Source organism: Vombatus ursinus, unplaced genomic scaffold, assembly GCF_900497805.2.
Source record: "Vombatus ursinus unplaced genomic scaffold, bare-nosed wombat genome assembly UNPS02003292.1, whole genome shotgun sequence".
NCBI classification, from domain to species: Eukaryota; Metazoa; Chordata; class Mammalia; order Diprotodontia; family Vombatidae; genus Vombatus; species Vombatus ursinus.
In genome coordinates, this window is record NW_020943070.1 from 3,364,497 (window position 1) to 3,387,415 (window position 22,919).

Sequence of the window (22,919 nt, forward strand, 5' to 3'; positions counted from 1 at the left end):
AGCCCCTTTGTCAGGCTGTGGAGGGCGATGCTGCCTCTAGGATGTGGGGAGCCCCTCATGCCAGGCTGTGGAAGTCGGTGTTTGTCCTAGAGGTAGCCGAGGGCCACCAGAGTTTTCTGAGGCTCGAGTGGCGTGGTCAGACCTGTGCCTTTGGAAGGTGATCATGGCAGCCGTAGAGGCCAGCCTGAAGAGGAAGGACCTACAAGCAGGAAGACCAGTTGGAGTCCCTAATAGCGTGTGCCAGCGGCCCTGAGCTGGGGTGGTGGCCTGTGAGTGAAGACGGGGACAGATACCAGAGCCGTTGTGGCTGAGACCTGACAAGACTTGGCAGCTGGGGGGTGTGGGGGTGGATAGAGTGGGCAGAGCTGAGGTTGTGAACCTGGGCGGCTGAAAGGCTCTCGGGGCCCTGGACAGAAATAGAGACGGGAGGAAGAGGCTAGGCTGGGGTGGGCTGGAGATAATGCCCTGGGAGCTGCCAAAGCCCGGCCGGGGGCACTGGGGCTTTTTGTGAGGAAGCATTTCCTTCCTTGCAATAACATCATTAATGCCTCATACCCAGCCCTCACTGGCCACTGGCCTCCCCCACACCTAGCTTTGTTTCACTCACCATCCTGTCTTTCTAGAACCAGTTAAGGACATTAAGGAGCCTGGGTTTTTTGCATTTCCCTGAAGCCTCCCAGCTAGGGGTGGGTTGGGGGGTGGGGGTGGGGGTGGTGGTGCAATAGATGGAGTGGAATGTGCTGACTACAGTAATATCCTAGAGTGGGGGGAGGGGTTGCTACCGGCACAACTCCTCTTTTGCCTGGGAATCCCAGCTAACCGAGGGTCCAGCAGGCAAAGGTGCCAGAAAGTGTCACAGACATCAGCCCTGTTGGATTTCAGGATTGACCAGTAAGCTCTGACCTTCAGGTCTAGGGACCCTCACCTAAACTCCAGACTCTGAGGCCTGGGAGAACACAGGCTGGGCCTTCTTCCTGAAGGGAGGCCCAAAAGCTGGTCAGTCAGGAACCATTTATTAAGCAGCTCCCGTGTTCCAGGCACTGTGCTAAGCTCTGGGAACACAAAGACAGCCTGGCTGCTGCTGCTGCGGGTACAGGCTGCCCTCAGGGTCATCATTTACAGGAAAACTGAGGCCAGTAACTAAGGAATCCCAGGCTGATCTCTGCTGCTGGCATTTTTGTTTGTCTTTTCAGTGGTGATAGTAACGCCCCAGGCTAGGGAATAGCTGCGGGGCAGGATCGCCCTCCCCACAGCTCCTTTCCCAAAGAGGGAGGAAGCTGGCTTTCAGACTCCATTGGTGCCTGCCCATGCCCCCATTTTAAGTAAATCTCATGGAGGGGGAATGACCGGTAGGTCTGGGGACCAGCATTTGCTTTACAAAGAGAGCATATTCAGAAATCACATTTGGCCTCTTTAGAGGACTCCATCTGTTGTCTGAGAAGGGTGGACATCTATACGAGGACAGAGAGGTTGCTACTTTGCCCTTTAGGCCCCTCGAGCTGCTGCCCAGAACAGCTCCTTGCCTCGTACCCTTTACCCTCTGTGGCTCACATGGGGGAGGGGAGAGGAGGAGGGTGGGCAGGCTTTTCCTCTGACCCCTGAACCCTGGAACTGCCCCAGTTAGGTGTGTCGAGCTTCAGGCCTGGGAGGAAATCCCTGGCGCCTGCTAGCCCACTGTGAGGCCCCCTGTTATCTACTAATAGCTAGCCAGCTGTTCTCACAGTTTTGGAACTAGGGCATCAGTGGGTTCCCCAAGCCCTTCCAGGCATCACTGGTTAGAGCCCTTTGAGTCTCCGAGGCCTCCAAGGCCCATGCCCCTTTCTCCTTCACAGCATCGCCCTGGCCTCTGGCCTCCCAGGAGCCTCAGTTTCCAGCTGAGACAACGCCCCCATTTGCTCTCTGTTACAGGAACCAGGTGAGAGACCCTGGAAATTAATGTGAAAGCGTGGAATTTACTCTCACCAAGTGCAGCGAGGTGACTCCGGGTTCTGGAAGGCTGGGCCAGGAGGATGCAGGCTCTGGGAGGTCAGACGAAGCCAGAAGGCAGCTACCTGGGGAAGTGTGGGGAGGGGGCCAGAGGCCTGCTGCGAGTAGCAGCCAAGGGATGGCAGTTGGCTTTGGGAAGCCTCACATAACCGGGAAGCTGGTGTTTACAGTGTGTGTCTGCTTGGCTAGAAAACTTCTGTACTGGGAGCGAAAGGGCGGCGGCGGCCTTTAATACTTCAAAGCCCTGGGTCTCCCAGGCCTGGTGCCCATAACCCGCTCTCTACAGAGGGGGACAGGGGTCTCTGTAGCCTCCCCTGTGCCTCCTTAATTATCATCCATGATTCCTCTCTGGTGTGCAGTGGGGTCAGTTAGCACGAGGTGGGATGATGCCCTGCACTGACAGAGAACCTTCCCTTCCTGGTCGGAACCTACCTGAATGTTGGAGCTGAAATGGGCTCTTAGAGACGGTCCAGTGTAGCCGTCTCATTTGGAAGATGAGGAAACTGAGGGTCAGAGTGTTTAAGTGACTTGAGGTGGCTAATGAGGTCCTGTTTGTAAAGGGCTGACCTTAGCACGTAGTAGTGCTATAGAAATGTAACCGTCATTGTCCTCATCCTCATCATCATTAGTTGGTCACACTGTGAGGTGGGAATCCGCCATGTTGTTTAGCTCTGGCTTCTAGCAGTGGCTGGATTTAGTAGTGGGAAGGTTAACTCGGTTTCTGCCGTGACCTTTGCCTGCCGGTCATGGGCCTTCCACGGGACCAGGGTGCTCCCTGGCCGGACGGTATGATAGCAGGCCTTCCTGCCTGAACGCTTCATGGCACCGCCATTGTGAGACCCTATTGGTTGGGGCCAGTCCATGTGAGGGATCGTGACTCTTCTTCCCATAAAGGTTTAGTCAGTGATCTCCTGTTCCACTGGGTTCAGCTGAGTGATAGAAGACAGAAATCTCTTCTTTCAGCCAGAAGCTGTGTGAGCAGGCTGGCCGAGCGGGGTTCAGGGGAGATCTGGGCTGCTTCCAGAATTTCAGTGGAGACACTGGGGAATCGGCTTGTGAATGGGTGTCCAGGGACCTGAGTCATTTTACCCAAGTGTCCAGTCTTTCTCTTGGTTTGATTCTAGGGATAAGAGGAAGGGGGCTGTGCTCTCTGTCATGTTTTAAGGATTAGAATCCTGCCATGGTGTGGTCCGGTGTCAGAGAATCACCGCTCTGATCATGTCATCAGTCCTCCACGTCCACTCCTGCCCCCAGAGCCCACACCAGCATTAGTGCGACTGTGTGTAGTTAGGAAGACCTGTGTTCAAGTCCTGCCTTAGATCCTTACTAGCTGTGTGATCCTGGGCAAATCATTTCAACCGTCTGAGTCTAAGTTTCTCCTTCTGTCAGATAGAGATAAGGCAGGGGTGGGGAACCTGCAGCCTCCAGGCCACGTGTGGCCCTCTGGGTCCTCAAGTGAGGCCCTTTGGCTGAATCCAAACTCCACAGAACAAATCCCCTCAATAAAAGGATTTGTTCTGTCTAACTTGGACTCATTCAAAGGGCCGCACCCAGGGTAATGTGTCAAGTGCCCCGTAAACCTGTAAGTGAAATCTGTTTATAGCCGCTATTGCTATTTTAACCTGCCAGCCATAACCCCCCACCCTTTGCCCTCAGTAATTCTCTGGCGCCGTGGCACCGTCTCTTGATGTGCCGCTACCCTCGGTTCCTGCCAGGATCTCCTCCCCCTTTTGCAGGGCCAGCAAGGCCAGACCTCTCTTGTTCCCCCACCAGTCTCTCAAACCACCTGAAATTCCCCTTCTTGCCTGATGCCGTTCCCTGCTCAGTCCAGCCAGAAGTGGACGTCTGCCTCTGAGCCCCATGGCTTCTGCTGCGTGGCACTGGTGCCGCTTTCTTTGTGGTTGTCTGGTGTGCCTGCCATTTCCTGAGTAGGTAGGGATCATGTCTCCCAGAGCGCATTCCCCAGGGACCTTGACCACAGTAGGTAATCAGCAGATATTCTCTGAATTCAGTCAAGCCCGTGACTTTTCTGGGCTTGGGCTGGGCCTTAGGTAACCTGGCTAGCTGGGGCATGGGGTCATCTGGGGGAAAGATGGGGGAAAGATGTTCAGAACTGCCGTGGCCTGGACCCACACTGCTGGACTCAGGAATCGGGAAAACCTGGCTCTGACTCCTGTCTCACATACTTAATAGCTGTGCAAGAAAGAGCTATAAACCTTTTCTGAGCCTCAGTTTGCTCATTTGTAAAATGGGGGTAGTATTAGCTCCCTCGCTGGTGAGTGAGATCATGGCCAAGGGCTTTGCAGACCCTAAGAGCTCAGGAAGGTGCCAGGACTGGGGGCTTCCCTGCCTCTCATGGGTGTCTCCTGGCTGCGTGCCGTTGGTGTGACCCAACACACAGATAGTCAGTCGTATATTTAATGAGTGTCCAGAGTCCTGGGGCTTGAGAGGGGCCTCCGTCCAACCCCCACCTGCACCCTCTCCATCATGTCCCCAGCTGGGGGTCATCCTGCCTTTTTGTGAAGACCTCCAGTGACAGAGAACTCACCACCTCCCCAGCGGTCCGTAGACTGCTCTTCTTACCAAGGGCCTTCCTATTTTGAGCTAAAGTCCACTTCATTGTCACCAGAATCTCTTACTTCTAGTTTGTCCTCTTCAGGGCCAAGTGGAAAAGTCTTCTTCTTCTCCGTGAAATCCCTTTGTGCCGTGCAGAAATGAAATACGGATGCAATAGTCCTCAGTGCCAGGAGGCAGCTGGGTGGCTCAGTGATTGGAGCGCTGGGCCTGGCGTCAGGAAGACCTGAATTCAAATCCAGCCTCACAGACTTACTGGCTGTGTGACCCTGGGCAAGTCACTTCACCTTGTTTACCTCAGTTTCCTCAACTGTAAAGTGAGCTGGAGAAGGAAATGGCAAACCGCTCCGGCATCTTTGCCAAGAAAACCGCATGGACAGTATTGGCGTGCTATAATCTGCCGGGTCAGACACCACAGAACAGCAGTCCCCAGTGGGCCAGACTTTCCCCATTATACTCATGGTTCTACTTATCAGCCCTTATAGACGAGCCATATCTCTGAGAGCTAACTGTGATAACTCACATTTCTGGAATACTGTAAAATTTACAAAGCCCTTGGAGCAGCCCCGGGAACTAAGTGGTACGCCTGGTGTTGTGCCCATTTGGCAGATGGGGCTCAGAGAAGTCCAGGCATCCAGCCAGGAAGGAGCCGATGTGAGAGCTCCTTCCACCGTCCGTATCTCAGGGCCTCTGGGTGCCCTTTACTGGGCTGCACCATCCCCTCCCAAGGAGGCCTCCATCCAGATAATGCTGTCTTCAGAAAGCCCATAGCTCCTGTACGTACCCTTGACTAGTAACATCTAATGACCAAAAAAAACCAAAACCAGGGCAATTCAGTAACTAGTTCAGAACGCTCTAGACTGTCTATTCGTGTCTTTGTCGGGCATTGTGATTTCATGAGTGTAGAGCTCTGGCTTGGGCAGCCCCTCCATCCTCCTAGGCACCCAGGTTTTCTCCCCTTCGCTCACCCCACATGGCCAGTCTGTTGCCCAAGCTTGCATTTTCTCCGTACCTCCTTATCTTCCCTGATACCTTCCCTTTACTACACTCATAGCTGCCACCTTTGTTTTTCTGGTCTATAGCTGGAGGCCTGACTTGGTCTTCCCACCTCATCTCTCCAGGCTCCAGTCCGTCACCCACATGGCTGCCAGAGCAATCTTCTGTGTCACCCGACCAGCCTCCTTTTACTTCTCAGATCAGATATGACCTCCTTGGTTTGGCATTTGAAGCTCTTCACAGAATGGCCCCTTCCTACCTTTCCAGTCATGTTATTTTTAACAATTTTATTTTTCCAGCTAAGGGTTTATTTTCTTTCTATCTTACCTGTCATCCCTGCATCTCTTTGGGGAAAAAAAAAAAGCAAAACCCTTGTTACAAATATGCCTAGTCAAGCAAAACGAATGCCCACATTGCCGTGTCAAAAAATGGATGCTTCATTCTTTGTCTGGAGTCCATTGCCTGTCTGCCAGGAGGTGGGTAGGGTAGCCTGCTTCATCATCAGTCCCTTGGGATCATGGTTGGCCATTTCTAGTTTTTTAATTCTTATTTTCTAAAAATTTATTATTTTTAGTGTGGTTTTCTTTGTAAATTTTGAGTTCTGAATTCTCTCCCTTTCTGCTACTCCCTCCCCCAGTATACATTGCACACTGAGAGTGTAGGCAATACGATATCAATTGTACATGTGAAATCATGTAAAACATATTTCCACATTAGCCACATTGGGAAAAAAAGCAAAAAAAATTAGTGAAGGCAAGAAAATTACACTTCAGTTTGCACTCCGAAAGTGCACCTCTTTGGAGGCAGAGAGCAGTTTTTCATCACGAGTCCTTTAGAATTGTCTGAGATCGTTGTGTTGATTAAAGTAGCCAGGTCTTTTGCAATTGATCGTCATTAAAATGTTGCTCTTACTGTGCACAGTTATCTCCTGGTTCTTCTCACTTCACTTTGCATCGGTTCATGTAAGTTTTCCCGTGTTTTTCTGAAACTACTCTCCTCATCATTTCTTATAGCACAGTAGTATTCCACCACAATCATATGCCACAGCTTGTTCAACCATTTCTCAATTGATGAATATCCCCTTGATTTTAATTCTTTGCCACCACAAAAAGAGCTGCTATCAATATGTTTATGCAAAAAGTCCTTTTTCCTTTTTCTCTGATCTCTTTGGGATACAGACCTAGTTGTGGTATTGCTATTTCTTAATGTCTTATGGAGTCAGTAGCTTCCACTTGCCCGATTCTAATTTTTCAGGGATTCTTTTCCTCAGTGAACTTTTGTGCACCTTTTTTTATTTGGCTAATTCTGCTTTTTAAGGAGTTCTTCAGTGAGTTTGTGTGCATCTTTTACTAGGCTGTTAATTCTCTTTTCATAATTTTCTTGCATCATTCTCATTTCTTTTCCCAGTTTTCCCTCTACCACTCTTATCTCTTTCTTGAACTCTTCCAGGAATTCTTGTTGGGCTTGGCTTTAATGAGCATTTCTCTTTGAGGCTTTTTGCTTGTAGGTGTTCTCACATTGTTTCTTTTTCTGAGTTTGTGACTCGGTCTTCCCTGGCACCATAGTAGCTTTTTATGGTTAGGTTTTTTGTTGTTGTTTGCCCATTTTCTCAGCTTGTTTCTTGACTTTGAACTTTATGTGGAAGTTGGGCATTGCTCACCTCAGGGTGGGGCAGCACTGTGCCAAGCTTCCTGCTTTTTCGTGCTGCTCTTTTCAGAGCTAGTTCTAGGGGTCTGCATGTTCTCTTGGTGCTTCCAAGGGGGTATGGTCTAGGGAGAGGTGTGGTCACTGCTCCTCTGGTCTTTACCCAGGAAAGGCCCCTGCTCCCTTGCAGCCGAGAGTGCTAGCGCTCCTCTTTGCCTGGGAACTGTGACCAGGGCCCTGCTCCCTTGTGACGGACCCCCAGCGCTCCTCTCTGTCCTGGAACTGCGACCCAGGAACTGCATATAGACCATAGGGTTGCCAGTCAGCACCAGCTGCACCCAGTGCCAGCAGAGGATCCCCTGGAATCTCTTTCTGACCAGGTGTCTCACCCCCTTACCATCTCTGGGCTGAGAGCTCCGGAAGCTGCTGCTGCTGCTGTCACGCCTGCCTCCAAGGCCCACCCCAGTTGCTAGCGTCGCTCCCTGGGCTGGCCCACAGCCCCATGTCACAGACCTCTTGGGCTGCGTGCATTTCTCCTGCTCTGAAGTTTGACTTGAGGCATTATTTAAAGTTGTTTGGAGGGGAAGGCAGGGAGAGTTCAGCTCAGTGGCTGCCTCAGACCCGCCATCTGTCCAGCCTTTTTAGGTGTTGCTCCCCTCCATACCCTCCCTAGCTCAGTTGCCCTCCTTGCCATCCCTCGAGCGCAGTGCACCATCGCCCATCGCCGTGCTTTGCATGCCTGCAACGCTTTCCCTTCTGCCTCTCAAGATCCCTAACTGTCTTTCAGGCCCCACTCAGATCCTCCTCCCCATAGGATCCCTTCCCCCCTACCCTGGGGTGCCAGGGCCGTCCCCTCCCCGACCCCTTTGATTTTTACCCCGGATATGTTTTGTCTGTATCCACTGACATTCCTGCCGTCTCCCCTTTTAGACAAGCAGCTTGTCCAAGGCAGAGACTGGTTTTGCCTTTTTTCCTTTGGCTCTGGTGCTTAGCAGAGGACCAGTCCCCTAGTGAAGTCTTCCTAAGTGCCTGCTGGTCGAATGCCCGGCTGAGAATGAAGGGACCTTCCCAGAGACGGAGCCAGCGTGGGACACAGGCCAGCCTTGGATCTGGCCCGCATTCTGCCCCCTGTGCCACACTGCTGTAGACCTGGTCCTAGACAAGATGTCCTTTGTATTTTGAGTAGCTAGCATTCATGTCCCGCTTTAAAATGTGCAGAAAGCTTTACAGATAGCTCATTTTATCTTCACTTTACTCTTAGTAGTAGGGAACAGAGCCGGGATTAGAACCCAGGCCCCCGGTTCCGAAGCAGTCCATAATTAAGCGCCAGATGAGTGGTGTGGAGAGGCCTAAAGGGCAGAGGAGGCTTTGTGGAAGAGGTGGTATTGGGGGAGGTCACGCCAGGATGTGAACGAAGCCCGGTGCATCAGGGGAAAGCCTGGTGTAGCTGGAGTGGAGGGTGGAAGTAGAGGGTTTATGTAAGGCGCATGTTAGCTGGGCAGCATAGGGTGAGGGACCTTGAATGGCAGGCCAAGGAGTCAGAAGTTGTCCTCTCAGCCTCTGGGTTTGAGGACCAGCTCTGCCCCTTATAAGCTGTGTGGCCTTGGACAGATTAAAACGATTTCCATTTTCTGGGCTTCCTGTTTTCTGCCTCTGTCCCTTTTAGGCCAAATCACCTGATTCTCTTCTGCTTCTAGAGACTTGGTAGGTCTTTAAAAAACAATAGCAGTAACACAGAAACTCTGTATTAAGCTACCTGGATCAAGGGAGACTCTGAGATCGCCGTGTCTACCGTGATCGAGCAGCATTCTTCCTAGGCCAGCAGGGAATTGGTGGTCACAAGAGACAGGTTCAAGTGCCAGCTGGTCCTAGAGCCCTTGGGTCTCGGCCAGGGGGCCTTTGAATAAGGGCTTCTAGGGAGAAGGAAAACATTCTCCCTCCCTGCTCTACTACAGGCTTGTGTGATCCCCTTTCAAAAGGTTAACCTGTTTGGAACTCCTGGACCCTCTTTCTTTGGAGGAGGGCCTGAGACTGAGTTTGCTGACCTATGCTAATGTGGGTCAGCCTCCCCACGAAAGGCAGTCACACACACACCAGAAATTAATAGAGCAGATAAAGTTGTGTGGGAGCTTGAAAGAATAGCTCAGGCAAGAAGGGTTTTATTGTCATTCCTAAATATTGGAGATTGGAGGCAAGAGAAAGGGGATCCCCTCTTTTCAGAGGCCTGAGTCTATGAGGAATCGTGAGATGCTGGAGCAGAGTTTAGGTCAAAGTCTGTTATCATTGGGCCATACCAAGTAAAGATTTCTTTTTTTAAAAAAAATTATAACTTCATAAATATTCTGTAGCCGTACATGCTAATTTGTTATAAGTTTAGCATGGATGTTGTGGGTGTTACAGCTGTTAGAGAGAGCTCATCATGGGTAGGTCTCAAGATGCTTTGATCCTTTGAGATTAATGAGCAAAACTAGAATTTATAGGAGTTTTTAGTTTTTAAAAATTAAAATAGAAATGGCCTTCCTCCTTTACTCCCCCTCCCAAAACATATTCAGAAAGTGATGGCAGTCAGAAGTTAAGAAAAAATGGAGGAGAATAAGGTCATGGAGAAGACCCAGCAGAGGAGAAAGATGAACTAGCTTGTCACAATTAGTGATCTGTAGACTTGGCAGTCTGGTGCTAGGGAGTGGGTGGGTGGCAGTGGCCCATTTAGAACAGGCTGGGATGCATCAGATGGGACTTGCTCTCAGCTGGCTGGTAGGGATGTGCTGCAGTTGGAAATGTACGCTTCATCGCATAGTCAGACTTCTAGGGTAAGTAGTTGGGTTCAGAGGAAATCATGGATGGGGAGAATTGGAAGAAGCTATCAGCGGCCACCCATACGAAATCCCTCTACAGGCCCTTCTCTCCCAACCAATGACCTCAGTTTCATTCAATAAGTATTTAATAGTTAATATTATATATATATTTATATATTATAATATAGTATGTATGTTATATAATTAACATATGTACATATATATATATATATATATGTAAAATCAGGCACATACTAGGCCTTGGAGAGACAAATACCCCCTGCTCCTCAAGGAATTTGTATTCTACAAGAAGGAAATAGATAGAAAATATGTACAGAGTAATGGGGGTGGGGGGCAGGAAGATGGGAAGAACTTCCTACTTTACCAAAATGGCAGCCATTTTTGTGAGTACCCTCTTCCCTATTTCTCCATAACTCAGATTCTCTCATGAACTCAACCCCCTTCTTCCTTCCTGTCTCGGGAATTGAGCTGGCTTTCCTTCTTGCCAAGAATAGCCCCTCTCTGCTTGTGCCTTGGCCTCATCCTCTCTAGGATCCTGCTACATTTCTGGATCCAGTGGTCTTTTCTCTCTTTGTCCTTGGCCTTTCTGCAGCATTTGGCACCAGAAATTATGGTTGCCTCCTTGGTCATCTACCTGTCTGACCCCTCCTTTTGGGTCATTTTGCTGCTCTGGCTTCCCAGATGTGATTGCCTCCACGGCACTGTTCTTGGCCTTCTCTTATGTTTCTGAATTCAGTATCCTAGAGATTTCATCCCCTCCCAGTAGTCATCTTTATGAAAATGACTCCCAGTTCTGCTTAGGTAGTCATGATTGGGAGGCAGCGTAGTCCAGTGGAAAGATCACTGGCTCCAGAGTTCAGGATCATGGATTCAGATCTCCATCTGCCAGCTTCCTGAGATACTGGGCAAGTCCCTTAGTTTCTGTGGGCCTCAGTTTCCCCATCTGTAAACTGAGGAGGTTGGCTTCCATGACCTCTGAGGTCTCTAAACCTATGATCTCTCTCCTGTGTTCTGGTGCCACGTGTCTAACTTCCTAGTTCTTCTTCTGTGTGCTCAACATGTTCAGAACTCAAAAGTCCCTCAAAACCGGTCTCGTCTCCTAGCTTCTCTTTGTCTCGATGACCCACCTTGGAGCCCTTCTTAGTCGCCCCCTTCTTCTTCACCCTGCCCACCTGGTCAGTCACCAGCCTTCCTGATTCACCTCCACACTATCTCCAGCCTCCCACTCCTCTTCCCTACTCACATGGCCACTGGCCAGGTCTTCTCACCTCCTACTTGGACAGAAAGGTCTCCTGGCCTTCCTTGTCTCCCCTCTCGGTTCCATTCTTCATGCAGCTGCCTCGGTAAACCCCCTGACCCACAGGGCTGAGCTGGTCATTCCTTTACTCGGAAACCTGAGGTGGTGGATTCCCTGGTGCCCAGAGGATAAAATGAAGACTGCCCAGCCTGACGTGCAGGGCCTTCCTCTTTCTACCTGCTGCCTGCCTTCCCACCTTCCTTCACTCTCCTTTGAATGGGCTGGACCCCTTCTCAGAACCATGTTTTTAAATGCATAAAATGGAATACATGGTATTGCAGAGGAGAGCAGTGGTACTGAAATTCCATGCCTGGAATGTTCTCCCTGTTGTGCTTGGACTGCTGACCTTCCTGTCTTCCTTAAGTCCCAGTTGACCTCCAGGAGAGTGGCAAACCACTCCAGGATCTTTGGCAAGAAAACCCCAAGTGAGGTCCCAGCTGAAGTGACTAAATAACAACAAAATGCTGCCTCCCACAGGAAGCCTTCCCCCACCCTTCTCAATTACCGTGCTTTCCTTTCTGTCATTATTTCCTGTTTATCTTGAGCGTAGCTTGCTTTGTGTGTTTGTTTGCTTGTTGTCTCTCATCCCCCCCCCAGATTGCAAGCTCACTGAGGGCAGGGACTGTCTTTTGCCTTTTTTTGTATCTCCAGCACGTAGCACAGTGACTGGCGAGTAGTAGGTGCTTAATAAATGTTTATTGATCGATTAAAACAAATTCATGGATCCCAAATTAAGAAGGCCTGTCCTGTATCATTCTATCCCTTCCCATCTCCCTGCATTGAGGCAGACTGGCCCCCATGCCCAAAACGAACGTTGCTCCACATTGCCGCCTCGTGAAAAGCCTTCCTTTCCTTCCTTCATGGCCCACCTGGGGTGGTATCTTCTCCAGAAGGCTTTCCCTGATTCCTTCCTCACACGGACCGTCCTGAGGCGCAGGTCTGAACATAAGGCAGTAAGCTCCAGGATCCACTATCATATCCTGTGATGTTCAGAGCCCTGCCTAGCCTGGCCCCCTCCTCCCTGGCCAGTCTTCTTACCCCTTGCTCCCACACGTGTATTCGGCTCCTTGGTGATGCTGGTCCTGGCTGGTCCTCGTACAGGACCCTGGTCCCCTGCCTCTGGGCATCATCTCTGGCTATCCCTGATGCCCAGAACGCTCTCCCTCCTCTTCCTTCTCCTCTTGGCTTCCCGGCTTCCAGGCCCCAGCTGAAATCTCCCCTTCTGCCTTCCCTAATCCTTCTTAACGCTCATGTCTTCCCTCTGTTGATTGTCTGCAGTTCCTCTGCATATATCTTGCGTTTGCTCGGGGTCCCTCCCCTCAGACTGGATGCTCCTTGGGGGCAGGCACTTTTCTTTGTAATCTCAGCACTCCGCACACACAGTGCCGGGCCTCGATAGTAGACACTCTCTGTCTGGATCTCTCCTTTTCTTCTCTGGTTTGATCAGTAGTCTTCCCTCTGACGATGCCCATCTCGCCCGCTCACGCGCCGTTCTCTGCTGACCGGCCCCGGGTTGGTGAACTCCAGCGTCCGTTCTTCAGAGGTTGGTGTTCCGTGACGGGATCAGGAGGAGAATATTGGTGTCGATGAAGTGGGCGTCGGCTTCAGGGAGACGCTGGTGGGCCTGAGAAGCACCCAGCTAATTGTCACCCTCCTGGTCAAGTGTGGACCCAGTTCAGGGTCCAGCAGTCCACAGTGTCTCTTCAAGACTTGTGTCATGGACCAGCTCAGTGGTCGTCTCACTCGGATCCTGGTCAGCCCTGGGGTCTTCCACCATGTCTGGTGTCATGATGCATAGAAGGGCAGCCCCAGGTCCTCTCCTCTGGGGAGTTCCCTGGGGCCTTGGGACACTCTTCTTGACCAGGTGCCTGACCCCTCTGGCCAGCCCCAGTGGCCCCCTGGTTTTCTGACTCGCCCAGTATTGAGAATCAGGGCAGTGTGGACCAGTCATTGCTGCTGATGTGGGTACAAAGGGTGCCCTGGGATTAAAAATAATATTCAGGGTTACTTTCCGAGGGCCCCTGAGGGGTTTGAGACTCATCTGTAGCCCATGCTGTACCTGGAGGTCCTGGACTGCGATCATACCTTTCAGGGAATCTTGTAGGATTTTAACAAAGGCATGAAGGACACCTCATCCCCCTTTGAATGTGCTTCTTACGGTATCCACTCCCCATCTTCCCCAAATGGGCGGCTCCTCCCACCATCCCTTCTGGGAATGACAGGAATCATTTCTTCAGTCATCCAGCGCTTAGGAAGCCCCAGCTGCACACGCCGGTCTCTGTCGATGCCGACGCCTGTCTTCTTTGCACCCAGACCCTGTCCTACTGATTGTTGGTTTTGTCTCTCCCTCCTTGGGATGGCTGGCCTCTGCCTCCAGCATCCTCCTCTGTAATCCGTCCTGTGTACCGGGAAGTGGGTCTCCCTAAAGCCCAGCTGAACTCACATCACCCCCCTCCTTGCCAGCACTCAGAATTTCCTAAGTAAGATTCCAGCTCCTTAGCTTGCCGTTCTAGACCTTTCTAATCTCCCCTGCTGCCCTTGATTTCCCGCTTCCACTGAGTAGGACGACTTGCTGTTTTCTAAGGAAGACTTGAACTTTGACTCTGGCCCGTATGGCTACCTGGAGCCCTGCAGGTCTCAGAGGAGATGGCCCTCTTTCTCTAGATGGACAGGATTCTGTCTTGGGCTTAGAGTTTCTTCCTTGAGTCTGTTTACCTGGGGGCAGAGACCACACCTCATTCGTCTTTGTCTCCCTCTAGTGCCTAGACCAGGCACTCAGGGAGGACAAGGCCCATGGACGTGTTGCCCAGGCCTCCGGGGAGCCTGCTCTGTTCTCTCAGAGGAAACCCAGAAACGGGAATGCCATTGAGAGGAGATCTAGAATATTTGTATTTCCAGAGGATTCTCAGGGAATGGTGGGCTGGCCTTTGTGCCAGGCTCCACAGGAGACTTTGAATGGCTTAAGTAGAGAGACGTGGGCTCAGAAAGACCAGAGGCCAAGTCCGGGAGCCACTGTTTCCCATAAACACATCAGTCTCTCAAGCTGAGGCTTGCTTAGTCTCCTCATCTATAAAATGGGCACATTGCCACTTGGCTACCATCTCAAGGTTGTTGTCCACGAGCCCTTTGTAAACCCTCGATGGCATGGGGGGGGCAGGGATGAGATTGTCTCTGCTGGAAGAAGGGGAGCAGCATCCTCTCATTCTCTTTGTTGGCACGTGCCAAAGCCTTGGGGGTCCTGAACACCCGCCGGCCAGGGTTCGCCCCACATGCACCTGCTTTGAGGTAGGGGCATTGGGCAGGGGAGAAATAAGGTATCCAGCAGCCCTTGTCCTGCCTGCTCCTTCATTCAGACCCATGTTCTAAAGCATTGGGTGTGGGGGTGGGGGGAACAAAGCAACTGCCCCTCACTGTTGTCTGGTCCTGCTGGAGAAAGGAGCTGAGCCTGCTCTGGGTTCTTTTCCCTTGTTAGGCTAATCCAGTCACACCTGCTGGGGCAATGCTTGTGTTTCCAGGACCTGATTGGTTGTTTTGGGTGTCGGTGATAGGGTTAGGGCTGTGACTCACCTGCTTATGCGTGTTGGAGTCAAAGGCTCCAACGTGGGGGGGGGGGTCTTGTGACGCCTCCTCCCCCCTTCTGGAAATGTCTGGGAACATTTTTTAGATGGGTGATTTGGAATCTCTCTCTCTCTTTTTCTTCCTTCCTTCCTTTTTCATGACACCCTCTGGAGATACTTGGAGACCCCCTGGGGTGGCCATCCCAGCATCAGGGTTGGGCATGGGTCCAGAGAATCTGAGGAGCTCCCGTGGGAAGTCTGGGTGAAGCTGCCTTCTTCTCGCCTCCTTCCCTTCTCCAGACTTCTTCCATCCCTCAAAGCTCTTGATCGATGAAGGGGTCTTTGGTGCGTACTTTAACATTCTGCGTGGAGAGTGGCACTACCTGGGATCCTCTTTCAAGGAAGTCCTGGGATGACCTGATTTTGGCTTTGGGAGGTATTGGCAGGCCTGAGCGTGTTTATGTGAAGCCTGCAGAGGTGGAAGCCCGAGTGATCCAGCCAAATTCCATGATTTACGGTGTTTCCTAGTAGGCCAGTGCTGCCTGAGCCGGACATCTAATGAGGTGTGGTTTCCCCTTCTGGTTTCCACTGGCCTCAGGGTAAAGGGAGTACAAAGGGCTGCCCAAGCTCCCAGTCAGGGAACAAAAGGGTTTCTGTGGCGTTGTTTGGAACAGTAGAAAGCAGCTGGGAAAAGAAATAAATGATTCTCCACTGTCCTGAACTTGGATTAAGTAGATGGGGGCCCCACAGTATAAAAGGAGATGGGGTGAGGGTCAGAGGGAGAGGCTAGAGGGAGCCAAAGCTGGGCCCAAAGAAGGCCCATCTAACATCTGGGGGGGTGGGTTGGATCGTCTAGTCCAGGAACTCGTGACCATTTTTATGGGTCCTGGACCCCGCTGGCAGTCAGTCTGGTGTGCCCTGTGGACTGCTCAGAAGAATGCTTTTAGATTCATAAACTAAAATACATTGGATTACAGAGGGAACCAGCACAGTGAAGTAGATAGGAAAATCATTTTTTTTTTTAAAAAGTTCCCAGACTCCAATTTTAGAACCCCTGCTTTGGTCCAAGCTGGCGTCTGCTAGCCGCATGGAGGCCCTCCACGGCCGCCGGTAGCCTCGGCTGGGCCCTGGTTAGTGACAGCTAGCTCCTACATGACCTCGGTAGGCAGCTCCTTGTTGCTGAATAACTCTGCTTGATACTGAGCTGAAATCTGCTTCTCAGCATAGAACTTTTGTTTGTTAGCTTAAAGTCTGTCCCAGGACCTGAGGAGGGCATCTCAACCCTATTTAACAGAAGGCTGTACCCTGCCACCCCCTCCAGCTGTCAGAAGAATCTTCCTGAGACATTAGGCTGACCATTTCATTCATTCCCTTCCTAGGAAGCCTTCCCTCCTTCCCTATTGGCTCAGGATTAAAACACGATTCCTCGGCCAGGCACCGAAGGCTCACCAGAGCCTGGTTCCAAGCCGTCATTCTCCGCCTCATTCCTGTCCCTCACTGGGGCCCAGCCAAGCTTCCATTCCCCTTTTGATTGACCCAAGTTTTTCCAGGTGCGTGGAGTCCTTCCCCTAGACCTGGTGGGGAAGGGGGGACCTGTGGCCTTGAGGCCACCTGTGGCCTTCTGGGACCTGACCTGGGCCACACGTGGCCTGCCTTAGGCCTTCTAAACTCTAGCTTTCTCTATCCAAGGTTTATTTAGCCCAGATGTTACCTCCTCCCTTTGTGAAGCTTTCCCTGATTCTCTCCTCTCCCCTAGTGACCGGCACTTTCTCCTTCCTTTAAAGTAAATGCTTTGTGGGAGGTTTAAAATCAAGGTATGTGTTTTCTCATCTCCTCCATGTGAGCCCCTCACTTAACCGCAGTTCCTGGCCCTCTTGTCAGAAGATCAAGGTCAAATCTCGCCCCCTGAAGGTCTCTGCAGGGAAGAGGTTGAGCCCGATCTCTGAGGCCCCTTCCAGTTGTAGATCTGGGGTCCCGTCATATTATTGCCTACTAAGTGTTGGAGGGCTCCCTCGCTGCCCACAAGGCCCCTTCCATTTTTGGAGAGTTCGGATTCTTGGTTAGAAATGCCTTATGTTAAAGTCAAAGCTACTTCCCTCTGCTTTCCCCTGGTGGTCCTGGTTCTGGCCTCTCAATCACGATGGCAGAAATGATATGCCCTGGTGAGTCTTAATTCCTTAATTCCTACCCCTTTTCATTTGTTGTATGTGTCCTGGGTCCTAGTAGAATGTACACTCTCAGAGGGCAGGACCTGTCTTGGTCTCCTGTGCTTTGCACAGTCTGTTAGACAGGATATATGTAATAAATGCAGGTTGATTCATTACATTGGCTTGGGAGTCACAAGGTAATTGGTTTTGGTTGTTTGGCCGATAAACTGGCCCGGGTTTGTTTGCTGACCACCATTTTGGCATAGAATCAGCTCTGGTTGGAAACTGAGTTGGGGATTATCTGGTCCAGCCCTATGCCTCCAGAATAGAAGGTATAATGATCATAGATTGAGAGCTGGAAGCCTTAGAGGCTAGGAGTTTAACCCCTTTATTTTACAGATGAGGAAACTGAGACTGAGAGAGATTATCAGCTGCCTAGGGTCCCACAGCTAGTGAATGCCTGAGGCAGGATTTTCCTCACTTGGAGTTCAACACTCCCCCAACTATGCCAACCTACCTTTTTACGGGTGAAACATCCGGGGCTTAAGTGCCTTGACCAAGGCACAATGAGTGAATGGCCAAGCCAGGACAAGGTTCAGCCTGCTGCCTGCCCCACACCCCCCAGTATGTCCCAACCTCGAGGCTTTTCAGATCGGTCCCGGCAGCTTATTATTAAGTTCTTCTTTGCTTTTGTTTATTTTACATTTCTGGTCATTGGAAGACTCAGCATTTTGGGGCAAAATGAAATTGTTTCTGTGCCAGCAGCGTGATGGGTCCACACTGATGCCGCCGTGGGTAAGGCGTTTGCCGTTTTCAGACAGCAGCTTGGGAGGATGGCACTTACAGATCTGCCAACAGGTGGCAGCAGTAAGCCCCAGGCTGCGGGGCCACTGGACCCGGGCTTAGTTCTAGAGTTCATTGCTCGTGTCCACAGGCCATGGGAATGGGGCATGTTCTGGGCCATGTCCGGCAGGCCTTTCTTGGTGTTCTCTGCCCAGTCTTGAAAGTGGGCATAAGGCCTATTGGTCCATCTGGCTCTCTCCCGAGCTAGAGGGACTTTCCCCAGGAGAGAATACAGTAGAAAAAGCAGGCTTGGTATTCCAGCCATGCCAACTATGGGCATCGCTTCTCAGAGCCTTAGTTTCCCCATCTGTGAAATGGACACAGGCATTATATAACTGTGCATCTATATAACTGGAACAAAGATTCACCATGGTTTTATAGGAGAGAGAGTGTGTGTGTGTGTGTGTGTGTGTGTACACACGCATGTGGTGGGGTGGTGGTAAGAGTTTCTGTGGAAATTAGTGGCAAGGATGGAGACCAAAAGGCAGGGGAATTTTCACAAAGACAACTCCAAAGGTCAGGTCATTTTGCTAAGGAAGGCCCAGGTGAATGGGCAGGGGCATTGCTGCCCCTCTGCTTGGTGTTCATTCAGAGCCTTTCATCCCCCGGCCAGCCTCCTTGCACCTTATCCATCCAGTGACCCCAGCCTTGCGGCTGCTCCACAAGTGAGACATTCCATCCTTGTCTCTCCCAAGGCCTGGAACGCCCTCCCTGGCTTCCATGACGTCCCAACTAAAATCCCACTTCCTGACAGAAGTCTCCCCCGGCCCTCTTCATTCCGCCGCATTCCCACCATTAATCATTTCCCGTTTGTCTTGTGTGGAGCTTGTTTCTACGAATCTGTTTCTTCGTCGTCTCCCCCGTTGAATGGTAAGCTCCTTGAGGGCAGGGACGGTCTTTCGCCTCTTTCTGCGTCCCCAGCGCTGAGCGCAGTGCCCGGCACACAGTAGGCGCTTCAGACACGTCCCTGCGGCTGCCTCGCTCAGGCCCCGAGGAGGGAGGACCCCTGCCCTAATACTCCGGTGTTCTCTTCCCTCTCTAGGTTCACTTCCCATTCCTGGGCTTCCCTGAGGGAAGCTGTGGCCAGGAAGCACCATGATGGTGACGCAGGCCGCGCTGGCCCCCGAGCCGGCCTCCCCCCCGACCACCGCAGCGCCCCCCAGCTTCTCCTGGATCCCGGAAGGCAGCCCGACCGCGATGGAGCAGCCCATCTTCCTGATGACCACCGCGGCCCAGGCCATCTCCGGCTTCTTTGTGTGGACGGCCCTGCTCATCACTGGCCATCAGGTGAGCCCTGGGGCTGCCGCCTCTCTGCCCCGGGATCCCTGAGCTCCGGCCTCAGTGGCCGGGCGCTGAGAAGCGAGGAACGCGTCTCCTTCAGGGCTCCTGTCACGAGCCCCGTGCGGGCAGCCCCGGCTCCCCAGCCCTTCCCGGGCTCCCCCGGGCAGCCTCGTCTTGGCTCTGAGCTCCCAGCCTGTTTGGGGGTGGGCCTGGACATGGGGAGCAGGGTCCTTTTCCAGACCACTTCCTGGTCTTTATTTCATCCTCCCAGTATCCCAGGAAGCTTCCTAGGGCCGCCGCGAGCTCCCTTTCACTGCCCAGAGCTGCTGCTGACATCCGCGTCAGGGGCTCCAAAGGCCCTTCAGGAGGCGGGCACTACCAGCATTCTCTCATTTCACAGGGGGAGAGGCCAAAGCTCTGAGAGCTGCTGGAGCCAGGCTTTGGACCCATGTGTTCCAGCCCCTAGTCCAGGCCTCCTCTTTACCGCCCAGCGAGGCTGACTCTGGGATGCGCACAGGTCCGTGTGGGCCCGATCCCCACCTGCAGGGCCCCCGGCCTCATGCCGGGGACCCCCAGATCTCCGGCTGCCCCCCGTGCCGCAGACTCCCGGGGCCCGCCTCACTAGGGCAGTCCCTAGGCTCACGGCGCCATTCGTGGCTCTGCCCCCAGATCTACAGACACCTGCGCTGCTACAGCTGCCCCAACGAGCAGCGCTACATCGTCCGCATCCTCTTCATTGTGCCCATCTACGCCTTCGACTCCTGGCTCAGCCTGCTCTTCCTCACCAATGACCAGTACTACGTGTACTTTGGCACCGTGCGCGACTGCTACGAGGGTAAGGAGTGCGCTGGGGCGCGGGAGCAGGCCCGGACGCCAGGGGAGGGACCATTGCCTGGTCTGGGAGCCTCGATGCCAGGCAGTGCCGGCTTCTGCCCGGCATCCCTGCTGCCGCCGCCGCTGCCACCGCCGCCACCTGTGAAGCCGCCAGGCTGCAGGCACCACTGCTTGGCCTGCTCCCTGTTGGGGTGGGTGCTTCCAGCCTCAGTTTCCCTGGGTCGTGGTTGGCGTGAAGGCCAATTTCCTCAGTGCTCCATTTGCTGAGCTTTCTTGACGTGGTGGAGGGCACAGGCACACGTCCCATCGTCTGGATTGGGGACTGGGGGGCAGAGTTGGGGGCAAAGGCTCCCAGGCCTTTCCCCGTGAGGGAGGCTGCTCCCAACAGACTTTTCCTCTTAGCCCATGCTGATGGGGGCAGGGAGTAATAGGGGTGGAAATCCCATGGCTTGGAGCCCATCCTTGTTGTCTTTGTACCTGCTACCCAGGTCCCCTCCAGGCACGCTGACCCACCCCAGGGGCCAAGTGGGCAGAGCCCCTTCTGCCCCCTCTCTCCTGTCTGGAGCGTGGCCCCTCCTCCTTCCCCCCCAGGGATGGAGCATTCCCCTACGGCAGCCCTGGCAGGTGGGCAATGCCAGCCATGCCCCTGGCTTGGGGACTCAGCGTGGTTATGTGGTGAGTAAATGAAGGGACCAGGGCCCGAAGTAGGAGCCCAGGGCTCTTTCCCCTCTGTTCCCTGCCCTGACCATCAGACCCTATTTCTTCTTCTTCCTCAAAGCCCTCCACATACTGGTAGGGGGAAGTATTGCCTTTCCCTTCAAAGTGCCAGCCTCCCTCCATGTACTGCTTGCTGCCCCTGGAAGCATCCAGAGAAAGCCCCCACCCCCACTTGAGGAAGAAACTGAGGCGCAGAATAAGCACATGCCCTGGAAGCCCGAGTGAGCCTCCCAGAATTCTCCCTCTTTGTACAGACCAAGTCCCCAGGGAAGTCACCGAGGCCTCCAGGGTGGGAGGGAGGCATTGAAGGGACTGGAGGAGCTCGCCGGGAAAGCTTCTCTATTTACCTGTTTCTCTGGGAGCCTGGGCATGGGGCCTCCCCATGGTTGTGGCAGAGCCCCACGCTTGCTTCCGTGGCCAGGAAGGGGCCTCTGGCTTTCTGCCACCATCAGCTGGGCCTCCTCTAGGGTCCTGGGCACCTCCTCTGCCCAAGGTGCCAGGCAGCTTCCTAAGCTCTTTGACAAAGGCCAGAGGTGGTGGGCGGACCCTCCCCGGCCCCATAGGCCATCTTTGTTCCCCTCCTGCGCCTCCCCCCACAAAGCCGGGTCAGAGCCAAGCAGGAAGTCTGGTGCGCTGTGAAACTCATCTCCTAGCAACGGCCATTCTCCCCTCCCTTTCTCTGAAGGTGTTTGCAAACATCAAAACATCTGCTGGGGGTTCAGGCCACCCCAAAGGTCACTAGCTCTTGGTGTCTCTGGTCAGTGGGGCTGACTTCCTGCCTTCTCCCCTGTGGCACGTGGGATGGCTTTTCTTCAGCCCTTTTATTCTGTGGGTCGTTGGCCAGGTGTTGAATGGCAGCTGTGCCCGTACAGAGCTGGAGAATGGGTGTGTGTGTGTGTGTGTGTGTGTGTGTGTGTGTGTGTGTGTGTGTGTGTGTGTGTGTGTGTGTTAGAAAGAGAGATTCTCATAACGCTCCTTTACTTCTCCTATTTTCCTCTCCTCTGACTTCTGTGAAGGAGGAGGGGCCCCTGCACTTCATGGAAGGGGAGGAGAAGTGAGCTGTCCCAGATTTAGGGGCTTCTCCAAGGTTATCTTCATTTTCCTTCTCCCCAGGCTTTCTGTTTGCCAGCTTTCTATCCACATGCACGCTGGAAAGTCCCAGACTTGTGCTGGGATAGGTCTGTGACCACACAGGGGCTGAACTGTGTAAGAAAGGAGAGGACTTGGGTCAGCAGAGGTCATGTTCTCCATTCCCTCGCCCCGGGTCACCCCCAAGAAGGAAGCGTCTTTCCTTTCCTTGAGATGTTCTGAGGAGCTTTGGGTGATCTGAGGCCCGGGGTCTGCAGCTGGCAGGGACCTTCACCGGCCCCTTCGTTTCACAGACGAAAAGATGGTGCCTGAGAACAGTGGAGTCACTTGGCCGGGGCCAGACCTTGGACTCCCAATCCACAGCCTTGGCCACTGTATCCCAGCCACCCTGGGAGCTAAGGGAGCCTTCGTGAAGCGCGTCTTCATTCTGTCTGCCTCTGGTTCTGGTATAAATACGTCTATTAATGAGGCTTGCTCATCTGGCCTTTTTCTGACCGTGGCCAGCTTTGTCAGCATTCCCACTGGGAGCAGACAGAAGCTGGAGCCCCCATCACTCCACATCTCGGCCCCCGCTCGCAGCCTTGCCCTGGGGGAGCGCTTGCTTCGTTAGGGTCAGTGAGAGGTCCAGGAAATGGCAGGAAGGCCCTAGCCCTGAAGAGACTCCAACAGTGTCTTGGGAGAGACTAGACATGGGGCCCAGGAGAGTGTGGTCTCCACTGTCCAGCTGTGATACTTCGCGTTTCCAGCCTCTGACTGCCCGGGACGGCCATAATCCTGGAAGAAAGTTAGATAGCCCAAGTGACCCAGTGAGGAAATAGCCCCCAAGCTGAAGAAAAGGACAGCAGGCAGGAGGCTTCATTGCTGGTCATGGGTGGGGCTTGATTTCCCAGCAGCGTGGGCTGAAAGCAGGAGCCTCGGAGGCTTTGCAGATGAGGAAACTGAGGCAGAGAGTGGGCTCACGGGATCCTAGATCTTCGGGAGACTTCCCAGGCCACCCAGTCCCACCTCCTATCATGTGTGAGGAAACTGAGGCCCACAAGTACAGTGACTTGCTCGACGTCCCTCAGCGACTCATAGACTAAGGCAGGATTTTGTTAGCACCGAGGGACGTCTGGCCGTCAGTGTGGATGAAGACAAA

At 52.9% G+C, this 22,919-nt stretch overlaps 1 protein-coding gene across 1 annotated transcript in view; it reads left to right on the forward strand.

The window, feature by feature from the left end:
- Positions 1–22,919, forward strand: part of TMEM184B (transmembrane protein 184B) — a 50,556-nt gene that overhangs the window by 7,959 nt on the left and 19,678 nt on the right. The window contains exons 2-3 of the mRNA XM_027871322.1: positions 18,903–19,147; positions 19,811–19,976. Of these exons, the coding sequence (XP_027727123.1) occupies positions 18,956–19,147; positions 19,811–19,976 (358 nt within the window). The 5' untranslated portion in view covers positions 18,903–18,955. The remainder of the gene's footprint in view (positions 1–18,902; positions 19,148–19,810; positions 19,977–22,919) is intronic.